The sequence below is a fragment of the Halichoeres trimaculatus genome, unplaced genomic scaffold, assembly GCF_033239565.1.
Source record: "Halichoeres trimaculatus isolate MK-OKI-2021-1 unplaced genomic scaffold, fHalTri1.1 fHalTri1_scaffold_23, whole genome shotgun sequence".
NCBI classification, from domain to species: Eukaryota; Metazoa; Chordata; class Actinopteri; order Labriformes; family Labridae; genus Halichoeres; species Halichoeres trimaculatus.
This window is the reverse complement of record NW_027437201.1, coordinates 13039384-13064051: the sequence shown is the minus strand read 5'-3', so window position 1 is coordinate 13064051 and position 24668 is coordinate 13039384. Positions and strand designations below refer to the sequence as shown.

Here is a 24668-nt window from a genome sequence, read left to right as displayed (position 1 = left end):
CATCCAGAGTTAGTGATCTTTATCATGAAGAGACATAAGCAGGACAAAGATGTTAGAGGCTGCCTGTACATGAGTTTGTCTTGCTTGCACCTGAAACCTACAACTTCTGTGTGTTCAGAAGTTGGCAGCAAGAATATGATTTGAACTGGATCTTTTAAAACAAATTATCTTTGTCTAGCATTGCAGCTAGATCAGAATCTTTAAAAACTGAGAGAAAAGGGAATCCTAACAACAAGTAACTATAAATAATTATTCCTGTATTTAAAGAGAACAGGTGGTCTAGAGGGCTGGGAACTTCAGCAGCTCAGATTCACGAACATCTGACTCCAAAGGGCTAGGATTAGCTCTTAAATCATAAAACTATAAACACCTGAGAGGGACATGTTTACTTAACGCTATTTGAGTTTCTGCTATTGATTTTTTTTTTTTTTTTTTGTGGTCTGACGGTGGAAACATGCTTATTTCATTTATTTACTTATTAATGTATTTGTTTGTTTTCCTGTTTGATTTTCGATTTTCCCTCATTTGAAACAACTTTTGATGTCATATCCTTGGATCCATATCCTTAAAGCCTAAAGAAGACTCATTTATTTCTCTAAAAGTTTCTCTGTCTGCTAAAATTAAAAAGTGATCCTTTTGAACTTGGATGAACTGCCCCTTTATAAACTTTACACATGTGCCACATGTGTCCTACCAAAAGAGGGCAGTGTTTCATAAAGTATGACAGGCTACAGAGGAAACTTCAGCTTAAATAAGTTTTAATGATAACTTCACGGTTCAATTCGGTAAAGAAAGTATTGAATGACCTAAGTATTAGACAATGTATCTCTACTAATTTAATTTGTCCAAATTTATTGGTTTGAAATTCCATTTTTCTGCTTTGGAGGAACAAAACAAGCCTTTATTGTGGTTGTGAATACAGCAGGGGGCGCTGTTCACCGTGCTTTCCTCTGCAGACATGAACAGCAGGGAAAAAGTTGTCAGAAATAACATTCTCCTAGTTCAAAGTATAAAACGGGGCAATGTGTTTCATTTCTATCTACAGAACATTCTTTAACATAAGTAAAAATGGACTATTTCGGTTTTCATACCGTCGTCCGTGGTGGAGGAAAAGTCTTTATCATCATCATACTCTAACAGTGTTGTTCAAATTTGCATTAACACACACACGCACATACACTCGCACAAAACATGGTCAGTGTGGAGGAATTCACCCGCAGGCGACATCAGTTGAACGAGTCCTTTACCTATCTGCTCTATCTCTTTCACGTTAAGTTCACTGTCCGCCAACACACTCTGAATGACAATGGGGAGACAGTGGGAGTCCCGACTGGCGGCCTTTCAATGGCCTGAATAAAGTGTGATCTCCAGCCACTGTTAAGAAAACATTGCATAAAACATTAAGGCCGGGGACGGTCTGGCTGCAGGATTAAGCTTTGGGCTGCTAATGTGCTTTAACATAGCGCCGGTGTGAAGATGGAGAGGGAGACAAACTGGAGCTCCGAGTGGCTCTAAGACAGAGTCCCACGGAGAGCAGGTAAATACAGTGGACAGGTAGCTCCAGTGAACAGGTAAATGCAAATCTAAAAGGAAGCATAAAAAAATGTCAGGCTACTGAGGTATGCGTGCAGAGGCGCTCCTGGCTGAAGGCTGGGTTTCACCACGACTTCGCCCGGAGCACAAGAAGGGGGGAAGACTGCGCAGCCAATGAGAGCGCGGCATCCAGCCCATTCTCTCTATAACTCTGTGTCACAGGGGCTGCGCGATGCCACAACCAAGTTTCTGCAGCAAGACGAGGGTCAGTGGACTAAACGAGCTTCAAACTCGTGCGTAAAAACGCGCGCACACCAATTTCTTTTTGCGAGAATTTGATTGAGGCGGCAGAAGTAAAGCGGATTGTTTTCAACCGGGGGGCTGCTTTCATCATGAGCGCCGGACAGACATATGAGAAGAAGATTTCGTGTATTTTGACCGATCTACCAGGATCTATGAGTTGCCACCCGAATTCCAAAGACTCTCCAACTCTGCCGGAGTCCTCAGTGACGGACATGGGCTACTACAGCGGACAGACGGCGCACGGACAGCACGAGTACTATCAGAGTCAGGCGTACGGACAGCCCATGAACTCTTACCATCATCAGTTTAATCTGAACGGAATGGGCGCCGCTGGAGCGTACGCCACCAAATCTGAGTATCCGTACTCAAACGGCTACAGACAGTTCGGACATTACAACAGAGATCACCTGCAGGCCTCACCTCCCAGCTCAGGTAAATGATGGATAATTATCAGGACTTGTGTTTCCCCAAAGTGCGTGAAATGTAATGTCAGCGTATTCAGTCTTTACAACAGGACCTGGGAGTGCGAATCTGATCCGTTTTCTCTGTGAAGTCTTAATTCAATTTGATTTTTTTTAACTACCCTGAATTTAGAAGAGAAATATTTGAGCGAGATATTTCAGACTGCAACTATTTACCAAGTCCATCTGACTGAACTTAAAATAAAGGCATGGTACACGTTGAAAGTATCCGTAAATTTACCCTTTAAGGATCAGTGTATATGCATGTAGAGAACCAAAAGTACACGGGGAGTTGTCAGATATTTGCACGATATAGATTTAGTCAAAATAAAGACTCAAACACATTCTGAGTGCTTGATGTCCCGGCTCATGTTATGCTCCAAGAGCCCACATGGGAACCAGCTATTAACAGCTGGCCATAAAACAATGATGGCTTGATTAAAGCTAATAATATTCGCTCCATCAGTTTTAACATGTTGCCCCTGGCCTGACACCCTGGAACTGTGACAAAAATGAAAAATATAATGACTGACAAAGTTTGCCTGGATTTACACTTTGAAAAATGTGTCACACTTCAAAGACGGCACGTTTTAGTTTTACCTTTTTAACTTCAAAACGTTTCTGCTTTAAATTAAATATGGAATGCGGACTTATTAGTTTTTGTTTTTCACAGATAATATTTTCGTATAATTTGTTGTGGTTTTTTTTGTTTGTTTGTTTTGTTTTTTACATTTTTTTTATTTTATTTAATCAATGCTCCACTTTCTGAGGCTAATCAAAGATTCTCTAAACGGTCTCGTTAAAAAAATATATATATATTTTAATATTGATATATATTTTTTTCCATTTGATCTTATAGTGAAAGAGGAGCCAGAGCCCGAAGTCCGCATGGTGAATGGAAAACCAAAAAAGATCCGCAAGCCGAGGACGATCTACTCCAGCTACCAGCTCGCTGCTCTGCAGAGACGTTTCCAGAAGGCGCAGTACCTCGCTCTCCCCGAGAGAGCAGAGCTGGCGGCGCAGCTCGGCCTCACCCAGACACAGGTGAGCTGCACGAGCCGGTCGAACACATCCTATTTAATTATTGATTCACATACTTCACGAGGCAAATGAATCGGGGCTGCCTGACATGTGCAACAGTTTACTCTGTAATTATTCATCCGTGCGTAATTACGCACAACAGCCACTGACTTTCTTGGCCTTCAAAATATGAGGTTACAATATTTTTTTGAAAGAAACAAATTTATTGAATATATTTTAATAATGCTCCTTCATGGTTTGAGGTAAAGGGCACATTTAGTGATCTTTATGGCACTTTGAATTTCACTTAATGACCACGCTTCTTTCTCTATCAGGTGAAGATCTGGTTCCAGAACCGGAGGTCCAAGTTCAAGAAGCTGTACAAAAACGGCGAGGTCCCCCTGGAGCACAGCCCCAACGCCAGCGACTCCATGGCCTGCAACTCCCCTCCCTCCCCCGCAGTGTGGGAGAACAGCAACCCACAAAACACCCCGATCAGCAGACCTCAGGTCCCGCAGCCGACGCACAGCTCGTCGCCGCCTTACCTGGAGGATTATAACAACCACTGGTACCAGCAGGGATCACATCTACAGCATCCGGGCACCGTGCACCACCCGGTGCCGCAACAGAGTGTAGGAGCTGTTTACTGACACTGACTCCAGAGCTGATTTACCCTCTCAAGTTTTTTTTTAAAGAGGTCTCTCCACAAAGACTCTGCAGAGCGAAGGATGAGCGGACCTGAAGCAGGCCTGAAGTGAGACATTGCGCCTGTATTTTTTGGATGATCAACAATGTTTCAGAGCTGGGTTTTAAAGCACATAAGGGATTTTCCAATCACTTGTGGCAGCACATTTAACGGACATCTGGCGTGGTTTTTTAAATTATTTATCGCTTCTGTTGTATTTCTTTAACTCTTTTTGTAAATGAATATGCAACGTTTGTTTTTTTAAACAAGTAGCCTAACCACAACAGCGAATATTGACAAAACTGTGCAGTTGATCCATGCTACATTGAAACCATGCAGAAAGAGCGCGTCAGAAACACTCAGGTCATATTTATATGGATTTGTACAAACCGTCGAAGGCTGTAAATATGTGTTTATATGCAGAACCACTATGATCCTCTTTGTTTGAAAAAGGAACGACTGCACTGAGGTGCTTCCAAGACCAATTTCATCTTCATGTAATTAGTTCACTTGTTGCCTTCTTGTCAATTTGAATAAAGGTGTTACCTGCATGTTGTGTGTCTAGAGTATTTATCAACGTTTTATACACAGGCTTAAATTCAGTGTTCCAGGTGCAAAACAGTTTTGAAGATATTTAAATGCAGGGATTTGACGTTGTTTGTCCTTAGTTAAAAATAAGTTAAGCTAATATGGTGAGGTTATTTTTTTACGCACAACTTTATGCTTATATTTTTGGATTCTAAAAATGACAGATATAGCTGAGGCTATATCTAAATGACCCTTTTAAAGGAATGTTGCGGTTACTTTTTCAAACTTTTAAGATATGAGTTTTTATTCGTGTATTTTACAACCAAGGCACAAGCAGTGTTCAAAATCTAAGACCAATTTCAATCTCATTGCCCCTTGAAAAAAGTTAACTTCATCATCCCTTTCCCTAAAACTCATTGACCTCATCAAATCAAAAGACCCCCTCAGTGCGCAAAGGTAACTCCAACATCGAGGTGACTGCCTGTTTTGTTTTGCCGTGAGCTGCGTGCAAAGCTCTACGTAGGAGGCGACACACCAGCAGACATGTTGGAGTCGCTCGGTTTTATTACTATTCTGCTGCCAGATAACGAGAGAGAAGTCAGCACGTTATACACACACAAACACTCATGCACACCCACACACACACACTGGAGGGTGGGGTGCGGTGTGCGGTGTGGGGGATTGAAGTCTATTGCCAAAGGGGATCGCGTGTGCGCAAACACGCACGCGCGCAGCAGGATGAATACAAAGGCTGCCAAATATTGAAGGTATAAGAACACACAAGCCCTTTGTATCTCAGTGTTTCAAACTAAATGAGATTGCAATAAAGAAATTCACCCTAAAAACATTCGTCAAAGTTTCCACTTTGGCGTATTTTAAATTTCTGCACATTTAAAGAAAATAAATGTGCTACAAATATAGATAAAACATGTCTTTCCCGTCGCTGTATGTTCTAACGGTGCTCCCAGGTGACGACACAGTCTAATGAACGCTTGTGGCACGTGTGAAAGCAGGGGAATAAACAGCCTTATCAATTAGCAGAGAGGTGCTGCATAAACATGACAACTGCTTCGATAATGACTGTTATGACAGCGACAATGAGACAGGCAGGAGGAAAAAAAACAACTTCCCTCTCTGCGGGCTCACAGCTAATAACTACCGTCAGCGAGCAACTGTGGCTGCCTGCATTAATACAAAACGCGTTATCAAATATTCTCCACTAAAGTGCTAATGACGATTTGCTCCACATGGACCACCACAGCGCGATTACGCATGGAGGAAAATGACTCCATGTTAGAGCTTTTAATAATCCTTTGTTTTCACTACAGGGGTATGTGCTCAAGACGGCAGAACATGGGGTGTTACTGACAAAGTTAACTGCAATGCTTGATTTTTTTTATTATTATTATATTTAACATGGTAAACACAAATAATTCAACCTTTGTTTGCATTAAAACTCGCAATATCTAAAATATATTTTTACTTATGTTGACATATAGACATTATTATCAATAATAGAGTTGTTATTGGTTAAATGTTGAGGATTGTTTTTCTTGCATATTTTTAACCCTTTATTTTCACATAATTGTAACTCTTTTTTTGCCTTATTTTACTATTTCCCTCATTAGTTCCTTAGCAACCTTCCCATTCATTCTCATTTATTTTTCCAAGCCACACAAACTGAAGTGTTACAGCTCAGCTCGAATGTCCTCACTGTGCTTTATGCCCCTGGACTGAACACCAGTTGTCTACAGCCTCACTCATCGTCTCAGCTCACTGTGCTGATTTGACAAAAGCACTGAGATTACTATTGCCTTTTAATATCAATGAAATCTCATCAAGCCGACATGTGACCTCCCCTCTGAGGCTCCCTCAGCGTGTGTGGCCCTCAGTTTTGCCCGTCAGGGGAAACATTTGCGCAGAAGACAAACGTGTGTTCTATATGTGCCATCTGAAAACATTAACAAGTGTAAGTAGCCACAGAGGTGGAGGTGAACTGTTGAACTTGAATGTGATCCTGCATGGCACAACATCACAGCACCATAAATAGAGCCGCTGCCCGGGCCCCTGTGAGCCCCCCTCTCCTCCCTCTGCCTCTTGAAACAGTCATCAGGGTGGTGTCGGCACTTGTCTCTGGGGTGGGTTTAGGTGGAGGTCGAGAACTGAAATGCATCCACAGAAAAGACCTCCAGCAGCTGTCCAGCTCTCAGTTTGGGGCCTGGGCCGAAGCCTTGGCTGCATTAGGATCACTCACTGTCTCCATTTTGCTGTAAACTGGGATGAAATGAAGGCACAGAGGCATCTTTGACAGCTGGAGACTCCTGAACCCTGTGTGACCTCCAACTAGGGGCCAGGGGCCGCGCGGGGCGAGATGCTGGTGCTATACAGCCAGTCATCACACCAGGGTGAAGCCTTTTCTCATGGTGAGAGCAACACTGATGAGCTCACATTGACCTATAAACTGAGAATATTACCACCAGAGACAAATATAAGCAACAAGGGGAAAAAACATGTTTAAAGGTGAGCTACAAAAAGTAGTCCCCTTTTTTCTGCATGTGTCCAAAAAGAACGTAAAGGGCCTTTTCTAGGCATTGGTATTTCCCATGTGTGTGTTTGTAGTGTGTGTGTGTGAGTGTGTGTGTGTGTGTGTGATCATGCCTGAGACTAGCTTCTTTTTTTTCTTTTTCAAATGAAACAAAACCATCCCTCCGTTCTCTTGAAGTGAAGCTGCTCACAATTACCCAGGACGTCAGATCACTCAGCCTAATAACAATAATCACCCCGCAGACCTGCTTTGCTGTTCTCCCATTCAAAGAAACCAGGGGTTGATAACGAGCTATTTTCCCCTCTCGTTGCCATCCTGCTATTAGAGCTCAGCAGACACCTCGTATCTGATTACTCCGCAGAAATGATACACTAACTTTGTTTTTTTTCATCACCTTTCAACCCATCTCTCCCAGCTTCCGTCCCCTCCTCTTTAGCTTGTCCATTTACACGACAGGCCTTTTCACTTTCTCTTCACCCTGTTTGCGTGATAATTGCCCCTTCCTCATTTGAAAGGTTCTCTGCTCTGTCTGTCCAGCAACAGTCATTATTCTAATCTGGAGATGTGAAATTGCCTATAATTTTCCTTGATGCCCCGTCACTTGGTGCAGCAGTTCTCGCCTCTTCTTCTTTCCCAGGGCTCAGTAAAGGCACATAATGATCAGGAATGAGGAAAAAAAGGGGCATGAGGGTGTATATAAGTGTGAAGAAAGAGAGGTTAAAGTAACACAATGGGTGTAGTTGTGGGGGGGAATGAGCTCGGAGGAGAGAAAACGCACTTTGTTCTCCGGAGGACTCATGAAGACCTCCTGAACCTGTGACCAAGGTAAGACTGTAGTGTGCACACGTGGCCTGTTTGACTGACTGCTCTGTTGAGGTGGTGGTCAGTTCAGCGGAGGGTGGTTGATCAGGGGGTGTTAATGTTTTGGTGTGGAAAGCAGCAGCTGCACCAAACCTTATGAGAAAAAAATATGTTTCTAAGGTTAAAATGGTTTCTAGCATTTAAACCCAATTTGGACACTTTTAGTTGCATTTGTCGTTTGAATCCTCTTTTGTGACTTGTGACTTTAATGAAAAGTAAATAATCAACAAATTTGGATAAATATAAATATATGTACCAAAAGCTTTCTGAGTGGGTAAAAAAGATGGACAGTGTTTTATTATTTTGTTATGCCTCCTTATAATGAATTTTGTACAGTTTACTTTTAATTATGAGCAATGAATCTTCTTGTGTTCAAATCCTCCGACAAAAAAATTCACTTTGGGCACTAAAATTGCAATATAGATGATATTGACTATTAACACTTTGGGTTTTGTGGATGAATTTCGAACCAAAGAAAAACACATCCAAACAGTATTCCCAGTTTTTATCCAACACCATTCTCAGAACGTCTGTTTCTTATTATACACCCTGTGTGTGTGATACCTTAGTGTCTTAAATGTGTGCCAGACAATCAAGACAGCAGTATGACGAATGAAAATGATAAAAAGAAGTCGTTGGATGTTTCTTTAAAGCACCATTCCTTCTCATTAAACAGATCTTAACGCCACTTCTTCCCCTTTAATCTAATCTAGAGCACCATCAAAGTCTTCAGCGTTGTTTACAAAGATCCAAATAACCAATTCTCCGTGTTTAAACAATGGAAGCAGCCGCGTGTGTGAGTCTGAGCAAACGACTATAAATCAGGCGCGGTTTATTAGCAGGAGTAGCCACGCTATCTGTCATTTGTTGTGACAACGGCGAGTTTGTGTTGGTGCTCTATTGGCACGTGAGAAATGCTGCCATGCCCGTCATTTCCCCTTACTGATGGCATCCTACCAAACACATTCTTCTTCAAAAAAATAAAATAAAATAAAATAAACAAATAAATAAAATAAAAAATAAATAAAGGACAGTCCTTTCCAATGCGAATCTTACTAAAACTTATTTTATTAAGGGAATTTAAAAACAATATTTTTTGTTTTTCAATTTTACGATTTTTGTGGGTAACAGTGGACGTTTGTACCGTCACAGCCTCTTTGACCGTGCGTAAAAGTTAAAATTGGCACAGACACCGCGCAGGAGATCCTTCGGTCACTCTTTATTAAAGCTTCTTCTTGTCACTTTGTGGTAATAATTTTAGATTTGTGCTATATTTCAAATTTAAGGTTAATGATCCCTGAGGTTGTTTTACTTCTAAATATAGAGTCCCGGATTGTTTTGACAAACTGTGACAGTTGAAATCAAAGCAGCTCAGCGGGTTTTCTGCACAGCTCAGACGTGTTGAAGTACAATGGATGTCCCATGTGACAAACAAACTTTGACTCATTCTGGCCTATATTTTAAACCAATATTTTAGTTTTAACTTTTTTTTACTGTTTTTCTTTTTGACTGGCCGCTTTGGTGTCTATCTTACAGTAGAATGTAAAATTCTTACACATTTTGATGAATAACAGCTCACGAACACCTCTTTTGTCTCCCACGGAAGTGAAAGGTGAAAACATTCAACTGAAGAAATGACTTATAATCCAACTATTTATTTGCGTAATGCTCAGAGCATCTGCCGGAACACGCAGCCAAAACTAATAAAGTAGATCCACTTCATCAATATTTGCTTTTATCCCGAGTCTCTTTTAAGCAAACTGCAGTCACTGAGCCCACACGCATTTCAGTGACATTTTAACAATTCTAAAAAAAATAATTTCATGCCTGCTCAGATTTAGATTTAAAACACTGAATCCAAACTTAACACGAAATACATGACAGTCCTTTTCATCACACTTTTTAAGCAGTTCCGAGAAGAGGCCCCCTTGATGGACCAGCCTTCGCGCGCGCCTCACACAAGGCCCAGATGCCTCTCGGGCCAGCGCGCGCGCGACAACAACAATCCACTCACATCATCTGAGGCCTGGGCATCCCGTCCTGGTGAGGGTGGTGGTTTGGATACCAGTGACCAAAAGTGTTCATGTAGTTGTTTGGGTGCATCTGGGCCCCCTTGGAGACCTCCCACAACTGGGGGAGGCCGGGGGAGCAGGGGGAGATGGAGCTCGTGCTGTGGAGATGTTCCCCCTCTGATCCGCTGCCATGCTTCATGATCTTTTTGTACTTGGAGCGTTTATTCTGAAACCATATTTTGACCTAAAAGGGGAGAAAATGCGGAAAATTGTCACTGTGGTTTACAATTAGCGGCAATACAAAGGAATTATAGAGTGAGGAGCCTTTTATGAGCATCTTTACCGCCATTAAAGTCAATACTTTTATTAGAATGAGCCCGAGTTGAACATTTGGGAACAATAATCTCCGTCAAACACTCATCTTTTCTCTGTTAGCGAAGTTAATCCAAGGCTTACAGCTGGTGCATTGATCGCCATTCAGCCGAGTCTTTAGCGAGTGGCACTTGTTCTTCAGTTAAACCGAGCTCTTACATTGTAAACTGTTTTATGAGTCAAATGGTGCGTGATGGCGGCAGTGGACCGAAAATACAACAATATTGTGAAGTGAAAATAGCCCACAGCGCTGCAATTTCTGCTTATTCCGCATAAAGCTGTCTATTTCTACACGCCAACAATAGTGAGAGTATTTATAAATTGCACCCAAACGCCTCACTGAGTCACCTTGTAAACACGAGCTCCAAAGGCGGGATATAACTGTGAGATAATTGTTGAGATAATTGTGGAGGGATTAAGGAAAAATGGGCGAGAGGCAGCTCAGATGACAGAGTGGAAGCGTTTGTTTATCTTTCATTTGGAAAGACCTCATTCAGAAAGAGAGAAAAGAGCGATTTTTCTGACCTTGTGAGAATTATGACGAGGTGTCAGGCGCACGCACCTGTTTGCGAGTCCACACATCCAAGCGAATGGATATCTCCCCGTTTCTAAATTTCCATATTTTCAAACTACACTGTGCTTATTTCAGATTCAGAGCAGGTGGTTGGGCTTCCACTAAAACTTTTTATCTTATTATTATTTTTTTTTACATTAAAATAAATTCACTTTCAGGCTTTACAGCGATACGCCAATGCGGTTTTTCTTTTTCACTTGGAGAATAAACGACCGTGGCTCACTACAGTAATACAGCCACGGTCACTAAGCACAGTAAATAAGACGGGCATTAAAGGATCGAGTTACAAATCACAACAATTTGCTGTTTCATTTGATCTCCAGATGCGAAATGATCCTTAACAATGCTGCAGAACTGAGGCCTTATTTAACATCTGCTTTCTCTCAGATTTTTTTAATGGGCCTAGTTCAAAAGAGATTAAGTTAAGATTTTAAAATATTAATCATAAGATTTGTGGTTGTGTTCACAAAGCCGCCTGCACGTCCCAGATTCTAATGTGCAAGGTTTGAAGAACTGACTGTCTTGGTGACCCCCATTTATTTTTGGATACGCGCAGGGAAGATTTTTTCTTTTTAAAACATCTCAAAGGAGTCATCAAGGCTGCTGGGCAAACTGAAGGCCCACCTGAGTCTGTGTGAGGCCCAGCTTGGCCGCCAGATCCGCGCGCTCCGGTAAGGCCAGGTACTGGGTCTGCTGGAAGCGCTGGTGCAGGGCCTGCAGCTGCAGACTGGAGTAGATGGTCCGAGGCTTCCTGATCTTCTTCCCTTTGCCATTCAGACGAAGGTCCCTGTTCTCAATAACAGTGGACTTCTCGCGATCTTCCAGGGGACAGAGATGAGATCAAAAAAGACGGATTAGACGGATTAAGACTTTTCTTATATCTGTAGAGCCCCGCGAAGTGCCAGGGCCTGAGAGTCAACGACATGTCAGTAAGCTTAACCAAAGCAAATCCCTTAGCATTACCGGTCTGGTTATTAGTTTGTCACCTCTCTAATAATCTAAGTAATCATCTAACACGGCAATAGATTTACTAGCTATCTACTTGCTTACTGCTTCATTGTATCTCTATGCTTCATTAACAGAGAATAGAAGAGGAACTATTTTAAAGAGGGAAATTATACGCTCTGGCACAACATAAAGAGCTGTTATTTACTGGGATCGTTTTGTTAATGTGCACCAACAATGAGGGTCAAAACGACTTCCTGGGGTAGGCCTAGACTACACGTTCTATAATTGAACTCACCCACAGAAAATTATGGTCAATAAAATTAATGGCACCATCTTCCTTCATTATATAACACGAGTTTAAGGGAGGGAGCATCTCTGCAGGCTGTTTGGATGCAAGGCCTACTTTGGAAATTGGTAATGTAATTAAGATATTCATGCATAAACTTTAAAATGAGACATTCAATTCAGGGACTGATTTTTTTTGTATTATTTAGCCAAAAATATATTTGTTAGCTTTGTTTCTGCTGAGAAAATACGCGAGGTGGTGCGTCCCTGTGCGTAATTACGCAGTAGCTTGATGGAAAACTTAGAATTAACTGCAATAATTGCAGTAAGGCTTGAACAGGCCTATTAAATCGTTTGACTTTTTCCCATACCTGTTTGCTCTCCTCTGCTGTGGGCCAGGCTGCTGCTGCTGTGATTGCTGTGCTGGTAGGACATGTAAGCAGACGGGGGGTGAGCGTTCACCGCACCGGGGTAGGCGTAGCCCAAAGAGCGGCCATAGGACCCGCTGCCAGGAAAGGGGCTTTCGTGCTGGGAATGCCCGGCAGCATGCAGACCATGCACGGGGTAGATGTGAGGAAGTCCGGGGGAGTGCTGCTGGTGTGCCGGGTGTCCGTGGCCGAACTCGAGAAAGGCTGATTTGGAGGGATCTGAGGCGTTCAGACAGTCAGGCATGAAACCCATAGACATCATTAGCTGATAGGCGAGTCCATAAAGCGTCGCTCTGAGGAGGCTTTCATCAGTTCAGGCAGGAAACTTGCAACGGATCCACACTTAGGTTGAAAGCTTTGATCGAGAAGAAAGATCCACGTGATAAAACGTTAAAGCGGTCATGTTCACGAGTGTTTGCAAATCGGATAAAATCAAAAAGATGATCCTTCTTCACATCATTGGAGGAGCTGACATGCTGCTTCAGACACCTCCTGCCTGCGGAGCCTCCAACACACTGGCTCCAGTCTGCGCGCGCTCTGATTGGTCATCAGCAGGCAGCTGTCACTGGAGCTCCACCATTCAGCTCATTAACATGTGATACAGGATGCAGCTCTGCAGCCAGCACGGACCTCCTTCCGCTAATCATGTCAGAAAATATCACGGGACGAATATAGAAAAGGCTGTTCTGGTATGAAATATGGTCTCTATTTTATTTTCGTTTATTTATTAACTTTTCACCAGTGCATTAAAATACCCCATAAGGACGAGATAATGACTGTGCTCAGACAAAAACTGAAACAACTTGAGGAAATTCGGTAAAAGTTTGGCTTGGTAGATTTAATTTTATTCTTTCTATTTATCTATTCATTTATGTTCATTAAAATTAGTCAACTATAAAGGTTCGATGGTTAAACTACAACAACAAATAATGCGTATTCCCCGTTAATGACTGACGTGGAGAGAAAAGACATGGACAGCTAAATATGTGTACCAACCATGTTTTGACCTGCTGGTCAAAAATTCTCGAGTTCCAACGAAGAAGATAAAACGAAATTTGTGTCCATCGTAAATATCATATATAAAACGATTCAAAATTTCCGTTATTTTTACGGAAAATATTATTTGCGAGATTGAAATTTATCAACAAAGATTGCACACTTTCACTCTTAATTTTCACAGTGCATTGAAAAATGTTGCTGCCTTTGCTATCTAAATTGCCTTGACTGGATAGTTTTAGCTTGGAGAGCAGCGTTTACATTATGCTCTGCACAGACTTCTTGCAGAAAAATCCCAGACTTTCAGAATTTACAAGCGGAAAACTGTTTGCACACTCTGTTTGAAAGACAGCAACAAACACCCAATGAGAAGTTAATACACGTGCTTCAGGATATACATAGCCTAATTTGAATTAATGGTTTGATAAATGCTGAAAAGAAGGTGCCGTGCAGTCCTATGATTTGCTTGATTACTCTAAAAACAAATACAGACATCTTCCTATAAGAGATGGAAAAACAAGTAGTTGCTTTATTTTAAATCTTTACTTGTAAAGTAACTCTTAAACAACATTAAAATCATGTCAGTCTCATCTTTACTAGCTACAACATCAGGTCTTTATTAGCTCAAACAAACACTAACTGCAGAGTCAGCGGAACTCCACAAGGTGCATGTGTGGACATTATGTGGGTGCTGGGGAGAAAATGGCGACCACAGAATCAAAGAGCAACTCTGTCTCTATGTTTTCACCTCTGTTGACTTACTCTCAAGCAAAGTCAACCCACAGGTGGAGCAAAGAAAACACAGTGGGAGAAGGACATCCTGCCACTGTGGCTCCATTCTTGATGAAATCTCCCAGCATAGACACAGATCTCATCTCAGCTGAATCACATTTCGGCAGCAGTCAAATCATAAACAGAGTGTTTGGTGGGTTGAGCGTGGTGCTGAGCTGCTGTCCAAACCCGTCATTTTGGTCATGTCCTGCCCTGCCCGCCTGCCTGCAACTACTGGGAACCCAGCAGCAGCAGCAGCAGCAGCACTAAAGGCCTGCTGGGAGCTGGAGTGCTTCCCGATTCCCCACAGGCCTCAGTCAGCCAGAACAAAGCCACAAATTATTATCATAGTGGAATTACAGTCACAATAATAAAAAGAAAAGGCTGTGGAGCTGAGAGGCTGGTTTCCGACTTCACACATAGGGATCTGCAGCTGTAAATGTTCATTATATCATAAGAGACTGTCGCTCCGTGGAACAAAACTGAGACGGAGAGAAAACAGTGTTGGGTATTGGTCACCAGTTTAGAGCCTTAAACCTGCCCTCCTCAGAAACAACAAACAACCAAAAAAAAAAAAAAATAGAGATCATTTTGTCTGAGGGTATTACTATGTGACAATAACATGCACAAATGGTGCTGGTTTGGAGCATCAGATGAGTTTTCCCCTGATTGCATCTTTATGCATTACATCTGAATTTAAGGAAATTAAGTACCAACTAACGGGCTAAGGGATAGATACTGATATCTGTGCAGAGACTAATCAATGTCAGCTGCCTTTATAGTTTAAAATTCAGATACCTGTGCACATGATTATTATTATGATGCATGAAGTACCCATAAATCAGCCCCATTAATAGTTAAGTTCAAGGTGAAAAATTAATCATTTTAATCAGTTTAGCCCATTGCATGATTTTTTAATAGTGCACTTTTATCAGTGGGTTATTAAATATTCACATCACTTGATTCTAGCTTAGGTAATATGATAGGTCAGGCAGAAAATGGGAATAAACTTTGACTCTGACTTTCTTGTTGCCATTATTTTGCATCAATTGGTTGTTTTTAGCAATAAGACAACCTTTGTGGCTGCAGTTTAATACCTGGATTGTTTTGGTATGGATGACAGTATCAGTAGTAGCAGCTTTTGTTGCGTAAAATGCATTATTGGAAATTGTGGATGTAACAATCATGGCCACCACATTTTTTTTTTATCACCACAATGGTCTTTTAATCAGAGGTAACTCATCATGCAATGAAAAAAGAAGTTTGAAGAATAATGAAAAACAGTGTTTCACATAAATGCTGCATATTTTTGACTGGTATGGAGGGACTATTTGATATAGACTGATTTTAACGTCTTGTAGCTGAAGGGTTAAACTGAAGTTAACATTTGTAACTACAGAGTTCTGTAGAGTTATTTAATTTTGATGTCTTAGTATGTGCAGTGACGGAGACATTTTGAAGCTTTGTTATGAACCTGTTACAGACACTTAGTGACTTAAAAAAATAAAAAATTATGGTTGCTATTGAGTAGATTTTTTTTCTTTTAAATACCAAGATCAGTCTTGGTATTACTACAGATAAAACCTAAAACATGATGTTGGCTACGCATGTTGACCGTATTGAATTTACTGGTTTCAGGGGAACTATTGAGTGACGACAAACAGTGTCAACAATTTCATCAGGCAAAATTCAGGTTTCCACGTTATGCAAAACAACTCTCATGGCTGAACACAAACCTCACAAGAAAAGATGATTTTTTTTGTGTGTTGGAAAGATAGGCTTATTGAGTCCAAACCCAGACAAACAATATGCAAAGGGCTCTGAAGACACATGCCTGTGGGCTTATATGTGTAGCTCTCATGTGAGGCACTTGAGGAGCTGATTGTGAAGGATTGAGATGAGACCTAGTTGGGGGAAAAACTAGCATATCCAAAAGGTGCAAAGAGAGAAAGAAAGGTGTGCATGCTCTTTAAGGCTTGTAATTACGTCTGCATTAGTGCTGAGGAACAAAGGCGAGCCCTGCAGTCATAGGGCAGGGATGAGTCCTCCCGTGCCTGCCTACGTGCACGCAAAGGGATGATGCTAAAAACAGTCCGCTCCTGAGCGCAGCCCAGACTTAGTGGCGTCTTCCCTCCTGCACTGTACACATACGTGCACAGAGGTGTGTCTAACATAGGTGTGTGCTCTCTTTCTCCCTCTCACACACACTCACGGGTTTGTCCATCACACAGCTCTGATGCAGAGTGACAGCATTCTTTGTGCACAAACTCAGAGCACATTCCCAGGAGAAGAGCAACGGCTGTCATCCCCCGCTGGCACATCATGTTTTACAAGTAGAGGCCTCCGTCTGTTGCCGCATGGGGCCATGAGCTGAGGGCCCCGACACATTCAGACTGACAGTCCGCGACCCTGACAGGATGCTGTGATTTATCACAGCAGGCTCATCTCACCACAAAATAGACACAAACACAGAGACACATCCCATTACAGCAGAAGACGCAAAAGAAGACACAATTACCCCAATGACTCACAGAAACTGTGCAAGGTGTGAGAAAGATGAAAATATCTGCCCATTACGGCACATTCCTGACCAGGTTAATCATCATATATCTTAAGATACAGCAGGGTTTACCTGTTTCTTTAAGAGGTCATTATACGTTTCTTCTCCTTTCTTCACTCAGGTACACCCACTTCTCCATCTATCTTTTGTTCTCTTCTATTTTAAGCTTCATTCGAATCATACTGGCTGGCAAGAAAATATTTAAATGCCTGATTTTTAAAATCTGGCTTTTAATTTGAAGGAATTTCAGAACACGATTTGGTTTTTTTTTTAAGTTCTTACATTGTTTTAACCATGGTGTTTATTTCCCCCAATAATTTATTTATTTCTTATATATTACATTTTATTATTTTATTTTTTCTGTATTTTGGCAGTTTTGTATCTACTAGTTTCAAATACTTTTTTTAGCGTAATAAAACGTTTTTAATTGAAGTAATTTCTTCCTCCTTTTTCCTGTTTCAAGTGCTTTGAATTTACAGTTTAGTTAGCCACTTAAAATATACTGTATTTGTGCATTCTTTCCTCTTATAAAAAGCCACCCACAATGAACCAATGCTTCTGCTCTCCTTCTGATGGGACACGTTTGCCGTTCCTTCACACAGAATAAGCATACGTCTGTCATTTCCACTGTACATTACAGCTGTTTTCCAGTCCTTTTTGCATCACCCAAAGCCTGTGAAAACAAAAGGGTTTACGTGTTTCTCTGACTGTTTTTCGCCTCAGGAAAGAGAAGAAGAGGAGCCGCTGCAGAGCAGAGGATGAAGGGCCCTAATCTCTCCTCCAGGCGCCCATCACACGGGAACACTCATATCTGCCCAGCCGGCGTCTCATTCCTCAAGTGCAGCCACATTGCTGCAGATGCGTGTGTGTGTGTGTGTGCATATATGTGTGTGCTGGCAGCCTCTGAGGGCCCACAGAGTTCAACGGTGATCAACATCAGTCATGCGTGAACTTCTTGGCACATACAGATCAAAATGTTTACAGACTGGTTCAGCCAAGTAAAAACTTAACCTGCTTATTAAATTATTTCATCATGTAATTGACTTTGTCTAATTTATGTAATGTTACATCTATTCTGCTAGTAATTTGCGTCTGTATTTAATGGGTGTCAGCAACAAGTGTATCTGACCTGTTTATTGATACCTGTATTTATGGAGCTGAAACTGAAACTTTTTTTTAAATAAACATGAGTTGTAATTGCAGTGCTGCTGGTGTGGACTGACAGTTTTAGTAGCAGCAGTTTGAAGCATGGTGTCATAAATTTGAGTGATTGGTGGTAAAAACTTCCTGAAAGTTACACTGAATTTTTAAGTCCACAATTAGGCCTTAAATTGGATATCTTGAACAGTTAATGTCACTGTAGATTAACATGTGGCTTTAACATGTATGATTTGAAAATGCTTCCAGATTTTGTAAACCTTAAAAGATATTTTTCAGATCCTATTTTTAGAAATATGAAATTTATTTAAGTGGTTCAAGCTCTCCTTTTCTATGACTTAAGTATTTACATTTTTTGATCTTTTTTCTTTTTTTGAAGATGTATCAAGACTTTTATCTCAATTTATTTGAGAGAATCACGGGGAAAGTAACATTTTTAGCCCTTGCAAAATGCCTATATCCAATTAAAAAATATATTTTCATGAATCTTTTCAATTGGCTGAAGGGAAATGTTGTAATTATTCAAACAACATCCAAAATATTTTTTCAGACGTTAAAAAAAGAACATTAAGGTCCATAGGTGTAAGCTTTTCCGCATATGTTCACCACTTACTTGTTTTATTGTTTATTTTCCTCATAACCTACTTTTTGGTCACTTATAATTTTAAGTCAATTTCACCTTTAAAGCAAATTGAAATCAAACTCTATTTATAAGGTGTTTAACGCAATTTGGGTACAATAAATAGAAGAGGAGATAAACATAGAATCGGCGTCCGAAAATAAAAACAAGAACTGGTGTTAAAAAAAAGAAAGAAAAAGATGTGTGAAAAGCACCGAGAAATTGCCTTCAGAAGCCGAAGTGAGCAGTCCTCCGTGGGAATGCCGGGGTATGTGCGCTCTCTTGGCTCGAGCTCTGAATTCATCACGGGCATAATCGTTACCAGACAGCGGATGACAGAAACATCGCCCACTGCCGCTGACTGTTCGACTTCAACTTTTAATTGATTGGTTAAATATCGAGGCCTTGGACTGAATAAGCGCCTGGAATCCCTTTAATACTCCTATAAGCCAGTCTCGCGCAACCTGAGCCCGGTGTCACGCGGGTCACCTGATTTTTAAACGGCGTCATTTGTATGAAACGGCGCGCGCTCGAATGTCTATATTATTTTTTCACTTCTTCGCTTTTCTGGTTGTGGCTCAAATACGCATTTGGTTTCAATCGGGGCTGTGGGCTCTCCCACACACAATTTCTAGCAGCTTTCTCTCGTGCAGGATCACGCGGGAACATGTCTGCACAGATGCAGCTCAGGCCCCAGCTGATGGACAGTAGTGGCAGTGTGTTTTTTAGCTAACAGAGCTCAACATCTGGAACAAAGAAGCCAGTCTGGGTCTCCCCTCAGTGTTTACAGCCCTGTTGTTTTTTTTTCACACTCCTCACAAAATGTTGCCCAAATACGCACACACACACAAACACACACACACACACACCATAGGAGGGAATAGTGGAGCATATTTTTCCACTGTAAATCTTAACCCTGTATGCCAGCAGGAGAGGCAGAGGAAAACAAAAAGCTGTTAGCTGTCATGGATCAGAGAGGCGACAGGAGGGGGGCAAGAGCTGCTGAGACAGTGAGAGAAGAAAGACAGTTGTATAGTGTGTGTGTGTGTGTGTGTGTGTGTGTGTGTGTGTGTGTGTGTGTGTGTGTGTGTGTGTGTGTGTGTGTGTGTGTGTGTGTGTGTGTTTGAAAGAGAAAGAGAGAGGCAGAGAGATCCTGCCTTGCCTGGTGGCTGAGATGACACATAAGAGTTCAGCTGAGGTCAAAACAGCTGGTGGGCGTGGCATCATGAGCTGCCAGGCCTGCTTACTGTTTACAAGAATACTGGGACAAGAGACATCTGACTTTTCATTCCTGCTGTGTTACAAAAGACGATCTACAGGGTTGTTTTTGTATTATACAGTATAATACTGCACTGACAGTGCTGTTCAGAGCCTCTAGTAACAATAAAAAGATTCACAGTGCCAGTAACGGATGTATGAAGGCCTATAGGTTTAACAAGCTGCAGATGTTTGGGTAAGAAAGGTATCCAAGGGCCCGTGCAGAAAGTTCTTGTGAATATTCGATGAAGATCGCTGCTGCCTTAGACCAGCTTGAGTCCTACTATTAAAATAGTAAGATATATTTAAAATACCACTTCTTGAGAATATATATATATATATATATATATATATATATATATATATATATATATATATATATATATATATTTAGTGGAGAAAAAGGTGGAGCTCTAAATACTGAGCATACCAGACAATGATTTGCTCAGGGGAGTTACACATGCACACCCAATCAACACACAACGACACAGGCTCGGGGTTGCCAGGTTTAAACAGTAGGTCCTGTTAAAGACTGGTTTACCAGGTCCAAGGATTATCCATCTGAAGTTACCGGCCCCTCTGGGTAACGTGAACCCCCCTCTTGCAGTCTGCAGGGCAACAGTGTGCGGGGCATGCGTTGCTTTAAAATGCCAGAGGTGATGGGGGTAAGAGGTGTCTGGGCAGGGTTGCCAGGTTAAGTGACTGAAAGCACAAAATCTTCCACTGTCATATTTGTTATATGACACGAATAAAAGGGTCTTGTGACTCATATGAGAAAAAAGATCATATGACTTATGTGTCAAAACAGGTTTCCAGGGCCATCTGCAGCAGCTTTGCCAACATACCTGAAAAGAGAAATGAATATTTGGCCTGTTCTAGAGCCAGCAGAGCCGTGGGGACGGAGCCCTTTCTTTAAAGCTCCTCAGTGGGAACAACTTGACAGGATCAAGTTCAGCTCCTGACAACAAGCTCCGGCTCTGTCAAGTGTTAAGTTCCATTGTGACCTACAACAGGACACAAAGACACTGCAGCGCCCAGTGTCCTATCAGATGACAGCGTCACTTAAAGCAAACTTCAGAAAACTTATATTGACAAATGTGCATCTCTTTATTTGAAGGGAAAAACTTAAGCTCCTCCTACCTGATAATCATGTGAGTAAAGTTACCCAATAATCCATCATAAAGGAAAATAACTGACAGATTTGACATAACAGTTAACAGTGGATGTATACTTTGTCAAGGTCTCATACCGTTGCTCTAGAAGATGATGCAATATCTGATTGTTATAGTAAATTTAGGCAAGTAGAAGCAGGCTATTGAGAAAAGAGTTATGAACTATGTTACATGAGTTGATGCAGAGAAATGATAAGAACATGTTCTGATGACTGATACACAAATTAACAGCTGAATGGCCGAGGTCACTGGTGCTGCTGTTGATCAGACAGTGAATGTGTGTCAAGATCACACCTTGCAGGGCAATTGAGGACATCTTTCTTATAATGATTGCTTTCCGGGTTTTCTGAGTAAATAAAGGTGATTTTGTACTTTTTTTGCATAGTGACTCAACCTTTTTCCCAAATGCACTTTAAAGTTGTTTTCTCTCCTTTTTTTTAAGAAACAAATGTGTTATGGTATTGTGTATTTCTTTGATTGAGCTTGTAGTTGTGTCAATAAATGTATAACAGCAGTCAGTGTGTTCAGAAGCACAGTTAGGGAAAGCTATGGTTATGCTGAATTAGAAATTTAAGTGGACAACTCTCCTTGTTCGAGGATACAAACACTGATGTTTTGACAGAAGTTAGTCTCCACTACAGTAGGTGGCGACATGCCCCTCAAAGCTAGGAACTTATTACGGTTGGCCTGATACATCAATCGACAAACTTCTGTTAAAGATTTGTTCACGATCCAACTTCCTTTGCATTTACGTCATCCGCCTATCAGGTCAAAGCATGGCGTGCGTTGTTTACTGCTGCCAGATTTGAACGAACATGTTCAGACGTGAGCAAATCACCCTGTGCTGTCGTTACTTCACTGGGTTCCAGTTTGTTTCAGGTCTAGATTTTAAACTTTTGTTTGTGTTTAATGCCCTTCACAACCTTGCATCTCTATTTGTCAGAGATTTTAAATTTCCACGATCACAAGTGGGCTCTGCATTCTTCTGGTCAGCTTCTGTTAGATGTCCGAACATTAAGATATTAACAGTGTGGTTACCGTTCTTTTGCTGTCACTGCTCCCAGATTGTGGATCAAGCTGCCTCCCAACATTTGTAACAGTACTGATCTTAGCCTTTTAATAAGTACACTTAAGACCTTTTTTTAAAATTCTAACTGATAAATAATTCAGAATATATACATATTCTATTCTATCTGGTTTGTTTTTATTTATTTTATGTTATTTCTGACACTGCTATAAAGCACTTATGGTACCTTTCGGTTACTGTAGAGGCCTTTGGATTATATATTGATTGACTGATATATACATAACGGGAGCATGCATAGAACACCCAGGCCAGTTTGGGTATATGCTATTTTAACTGGAATAACATCTTTCAGTGAACTTAAAAAGTCCAGTTTTAGTGAGTTTAATTATATAAGTTGATTTTCTGACACCATTTAAACATACTGAATGTGACTAAGCCAGCAAGTTGTGCTGCAACCAGAACCCAAACCAATGACTTTAAGATGCAACAAAACTCAACACATAGGAAAGAAACTATACACTTAAGTCACAACGTTTCAAAGTTATCAGACTCTGTTTACAAACAAGAAGCTATGTGTTACATTGTAAATGTGGAAATATCTAAGTTTACAACACTACCGCAGCTCAGGTTACCATTTCAATGAAAACCAGCTTCTTTCTTCAGTCTTTCCTTCAGCAAGATTAAGGAATGAAGAGACCTGTTGTGTAAAACAAGCATGAATAAGTGAGCAGTCATAGGAAACCACTAAGCCGGCCTGCGTTTAAAGTTTGCTCTTCTGACCCTGGCTTTACCATGACTGGTTTGCAGCCCTGCTTCAGGTGTTTAACCCTGTCATATTAAAGTGTTTGTCACTGGAGGGCAAGACGACTGGGGCCAGGATGGGCCAGGGATTTACAAAAAAAAAAAGTCTGTGCTCCCTGATCATCAGACTGTCAGTTGCTGTTTGAAAGCTGCCAAGAAACATCAAAGCCTCTGAGACGTGCTCGGATCATCTTTGAACCTCTGCAGAACACACCCTCTCTGCCTTTCTGCCTACCTGACTGTTTCCTTGCATCACCACTTTCTTTTGATGATTTTAGAAAAGTGAGATAGAACTGATAAACACAATAATGAAACCATACCAAGTGGAAAATCTCCCACTTTTGAAGGCTCATTACGGACTTCGAGCTTTGTGTGGAGGTGAGCCTTACTGCTCTGTGCCGTGCCAGCTCAGTGAGACGGTCTCAGTCTGAGCAGGCCCCACACTCTGAGGGAGCAGCCTCCCATCAGCTCCTAGCCGAGATTGATGGCTATGAAAGAGTTACCTGAGGCAGAGATCAAAGTCAGACAGGATACATACGCCTCAGCTTTTAACTCTTTCATCTCCCGCCTTTTCTACATGAGTCATGACCCTTCACCTGTCTGTCACTTTGACCTCTGACTGATGAATGGTGTGGGCGTGTTGTGAGGCAGAAAATAACAAAAACAGGTACTGTTAAATCTGACGACTCGAAAAAGTTTGGTGCTATTAAAGCATCTGGGAGAGACTTTTGAGTTTTTGTTGATTTTGGCGCCCCCTGCTGAGAAAGTGGCACATTATGATCTTGTTCTATATTTGCAAGTATATTTCTGATGAAGAATCCCTTCCTTCTCAAAATCAAATAAATCACAATGAACAATGTAAAAGGTGACTACCAATTCAGTGTGCTGCATTATTGTCACGAAATAATGAAATATGTGGATAATAATCTTTTTTTTTTTTGTGGTAACAGGATTAACGAGACATGCATGATGAATATAAAATGGATGAATAAAGACAGTATTTTATAATCATTCATTATTTTGATTAGTAAAATTTAATCAAGTAAAAAAAATGAAGAAAAAAAAAGTGATTTCATCTTCTTGTTGTTAAGCCTACTTGTTTATATAGGGTGTGATGAAGCACTGCATGCAAAGAAGAAGAAGATAATGTGATTAGACTACTTTAAAGCTTTTACTGTAATTTTGATTCACAAAAGCAAAAAGGAAGTAACATGTTTATGAGTTTCCATGCTTTTTTAAAAAAAGAAACTAGAGTATCTCCTTACACCCTTTGCTAATAAATAGGTCCTTGGTTTCTCAATGCGGGCCCTCCTCACAGAGGAGGCCAGCAGTGGAGGGCTATTTGCATTCCAGCACAGAGAGTTGAGGACAATTACACCATTTCCTCTCCAATCTATCTCCCTCCAGCCGCAGCTATACAGGCTAACCACCAGATCAATGAGAAGTGCAGCTGCACAGCCGTATGTGTGCCAGGCTGGAGGAGAAGATTGGGGTTAAAACCCTACTGGCCCTCAGATTGGCTCCATACCTGTGTCAAAGCACAGACCAGCCAACAGCTGTTGCCGGGCAGAACAGGGAAAGAGAGGTTCTCTTGGACCATCTGTAAAAGCATTACATGGTCTCTGACTTTCTGTCAGTGTTTGTTTTCTCAGCGGTTTCAGCTGAGACGTCTGTATTTTGTGTTCAGCACCAGCAGCAGGTTCATTTGGACCAAAAGAAGCACCCTGGTCTTCCATCACAGTCCACCCCTGC

The 24668-nt window shown here is 41.3% G+C and overlaps 2 protein-coding genes and 1 long non-coding RNA gene across 3 annotated transcripts; 2 read left to right on the top strand and 1 right to left on the bottom strand.

The window, feature by feature from the left end:
- The first annotated feature begins 1798 nt into the window (after nucleotides 1-1798).
- Nucleotides 1799-4423, top strand: dlx3b (distal-less homeobox 3b). Its single transcript, XM_074663655.1, has 3 exons — nucleotides 1799-2268; nucleotides 3157-3341; nucleotides 3653-4423. The coding sequence occupies exons 1-3, from the start codon at nucleotides 1926-1928 to the stop codon at nucleotides 3965-3967; spliced, it is 843 nt and encodes a 280-aa protein (XP_074519756.1). The 5' UTR covers nucleotides 1799-1925; the 3' UTR covers nucleotides 3968-4423.
- Nucleotides 4424-7814: 3391 nt separating this feature from the next.
- Nucleotides 7815-17900, top strand: LOC141784796 (uncharacterized). The gene is made up of 3 exons (XR_012597479.1): nucleotides 7815-7900; nucleotides 9844-9979; nucleotides 17606-17900. It is a non-coding gene; the product is annotated as an uncharacterized LOC141784796 (long non-coding RNA).
- Nucleotides 9769-12817, bottom strand: dlx4b (distal-less homeobox 4b). Its single transcript, XM_074662666.1, has 3 exons — nucleotides 12499-12817; nucleotides 11519-11712; nucleotides 9769-10192 (listed from the first exon to the last, which is right to left on the bottom strand). The coding sequence occupies exons 1-3, from the start codon at nucleotides 12815-12817 to the stop codon at nucleotides 9947-9949; spliced, it is 759 nt and encodes a 252-aa protein (XP_074518767.1). The 3' UTR covers nucleotides 9769-9946.
- Nucleotides 17901-24668: the final 6768 nt, after the last annotated feature.

Excerpts from the sequence above, each read along its gene's own strand:
- dlx3b (XM_074663655.1), top strand. The coding sequence starts at position 1,926 with ATGAGCGCCGGACAGACATATGAGAAGAAGATTTCGTGTATTTTGACC. Across the intron at positions 2,269-3,156 it reads GGCCTCACCTCCCAGCTCAG|TGAAAGAGGAGCCAGAGCCC; the intron begins GTAAATGATGGA and ends TTGATCTTATAG. Across the intron at positions 3,342-3,652 it reads TCGGCCTCACCCAGACACAG|GTGAAGATCTGGTTCCAGAA; the intron begins GTGAGCTGCACG and ends TTTCTCTATCAG.
- dlx4b (XM_074662666.1), bottom strand. The coding sequence starts at position 12,817 with ATGATGTCTATGGGTTTCATGCCTGACTGTCTGAACGCCTCAGATCCC. Across the intron at positions 11,713-12,498 it reads CAGCAGAGGAGAGCAAACAG|ATCGCGAGAAGTCCACTGTT; the intron begins GTATGGGAAAAA and ends GTCCCCTGGAAG. Across the intron at positions 10,193-11,518 it reads TGGGCCTCACACAGACTCAG|GTCAAAATATGGTTTCAGAA; the intron begins GTGGGCCTTCAG and ends CTCCCCTTTTAG.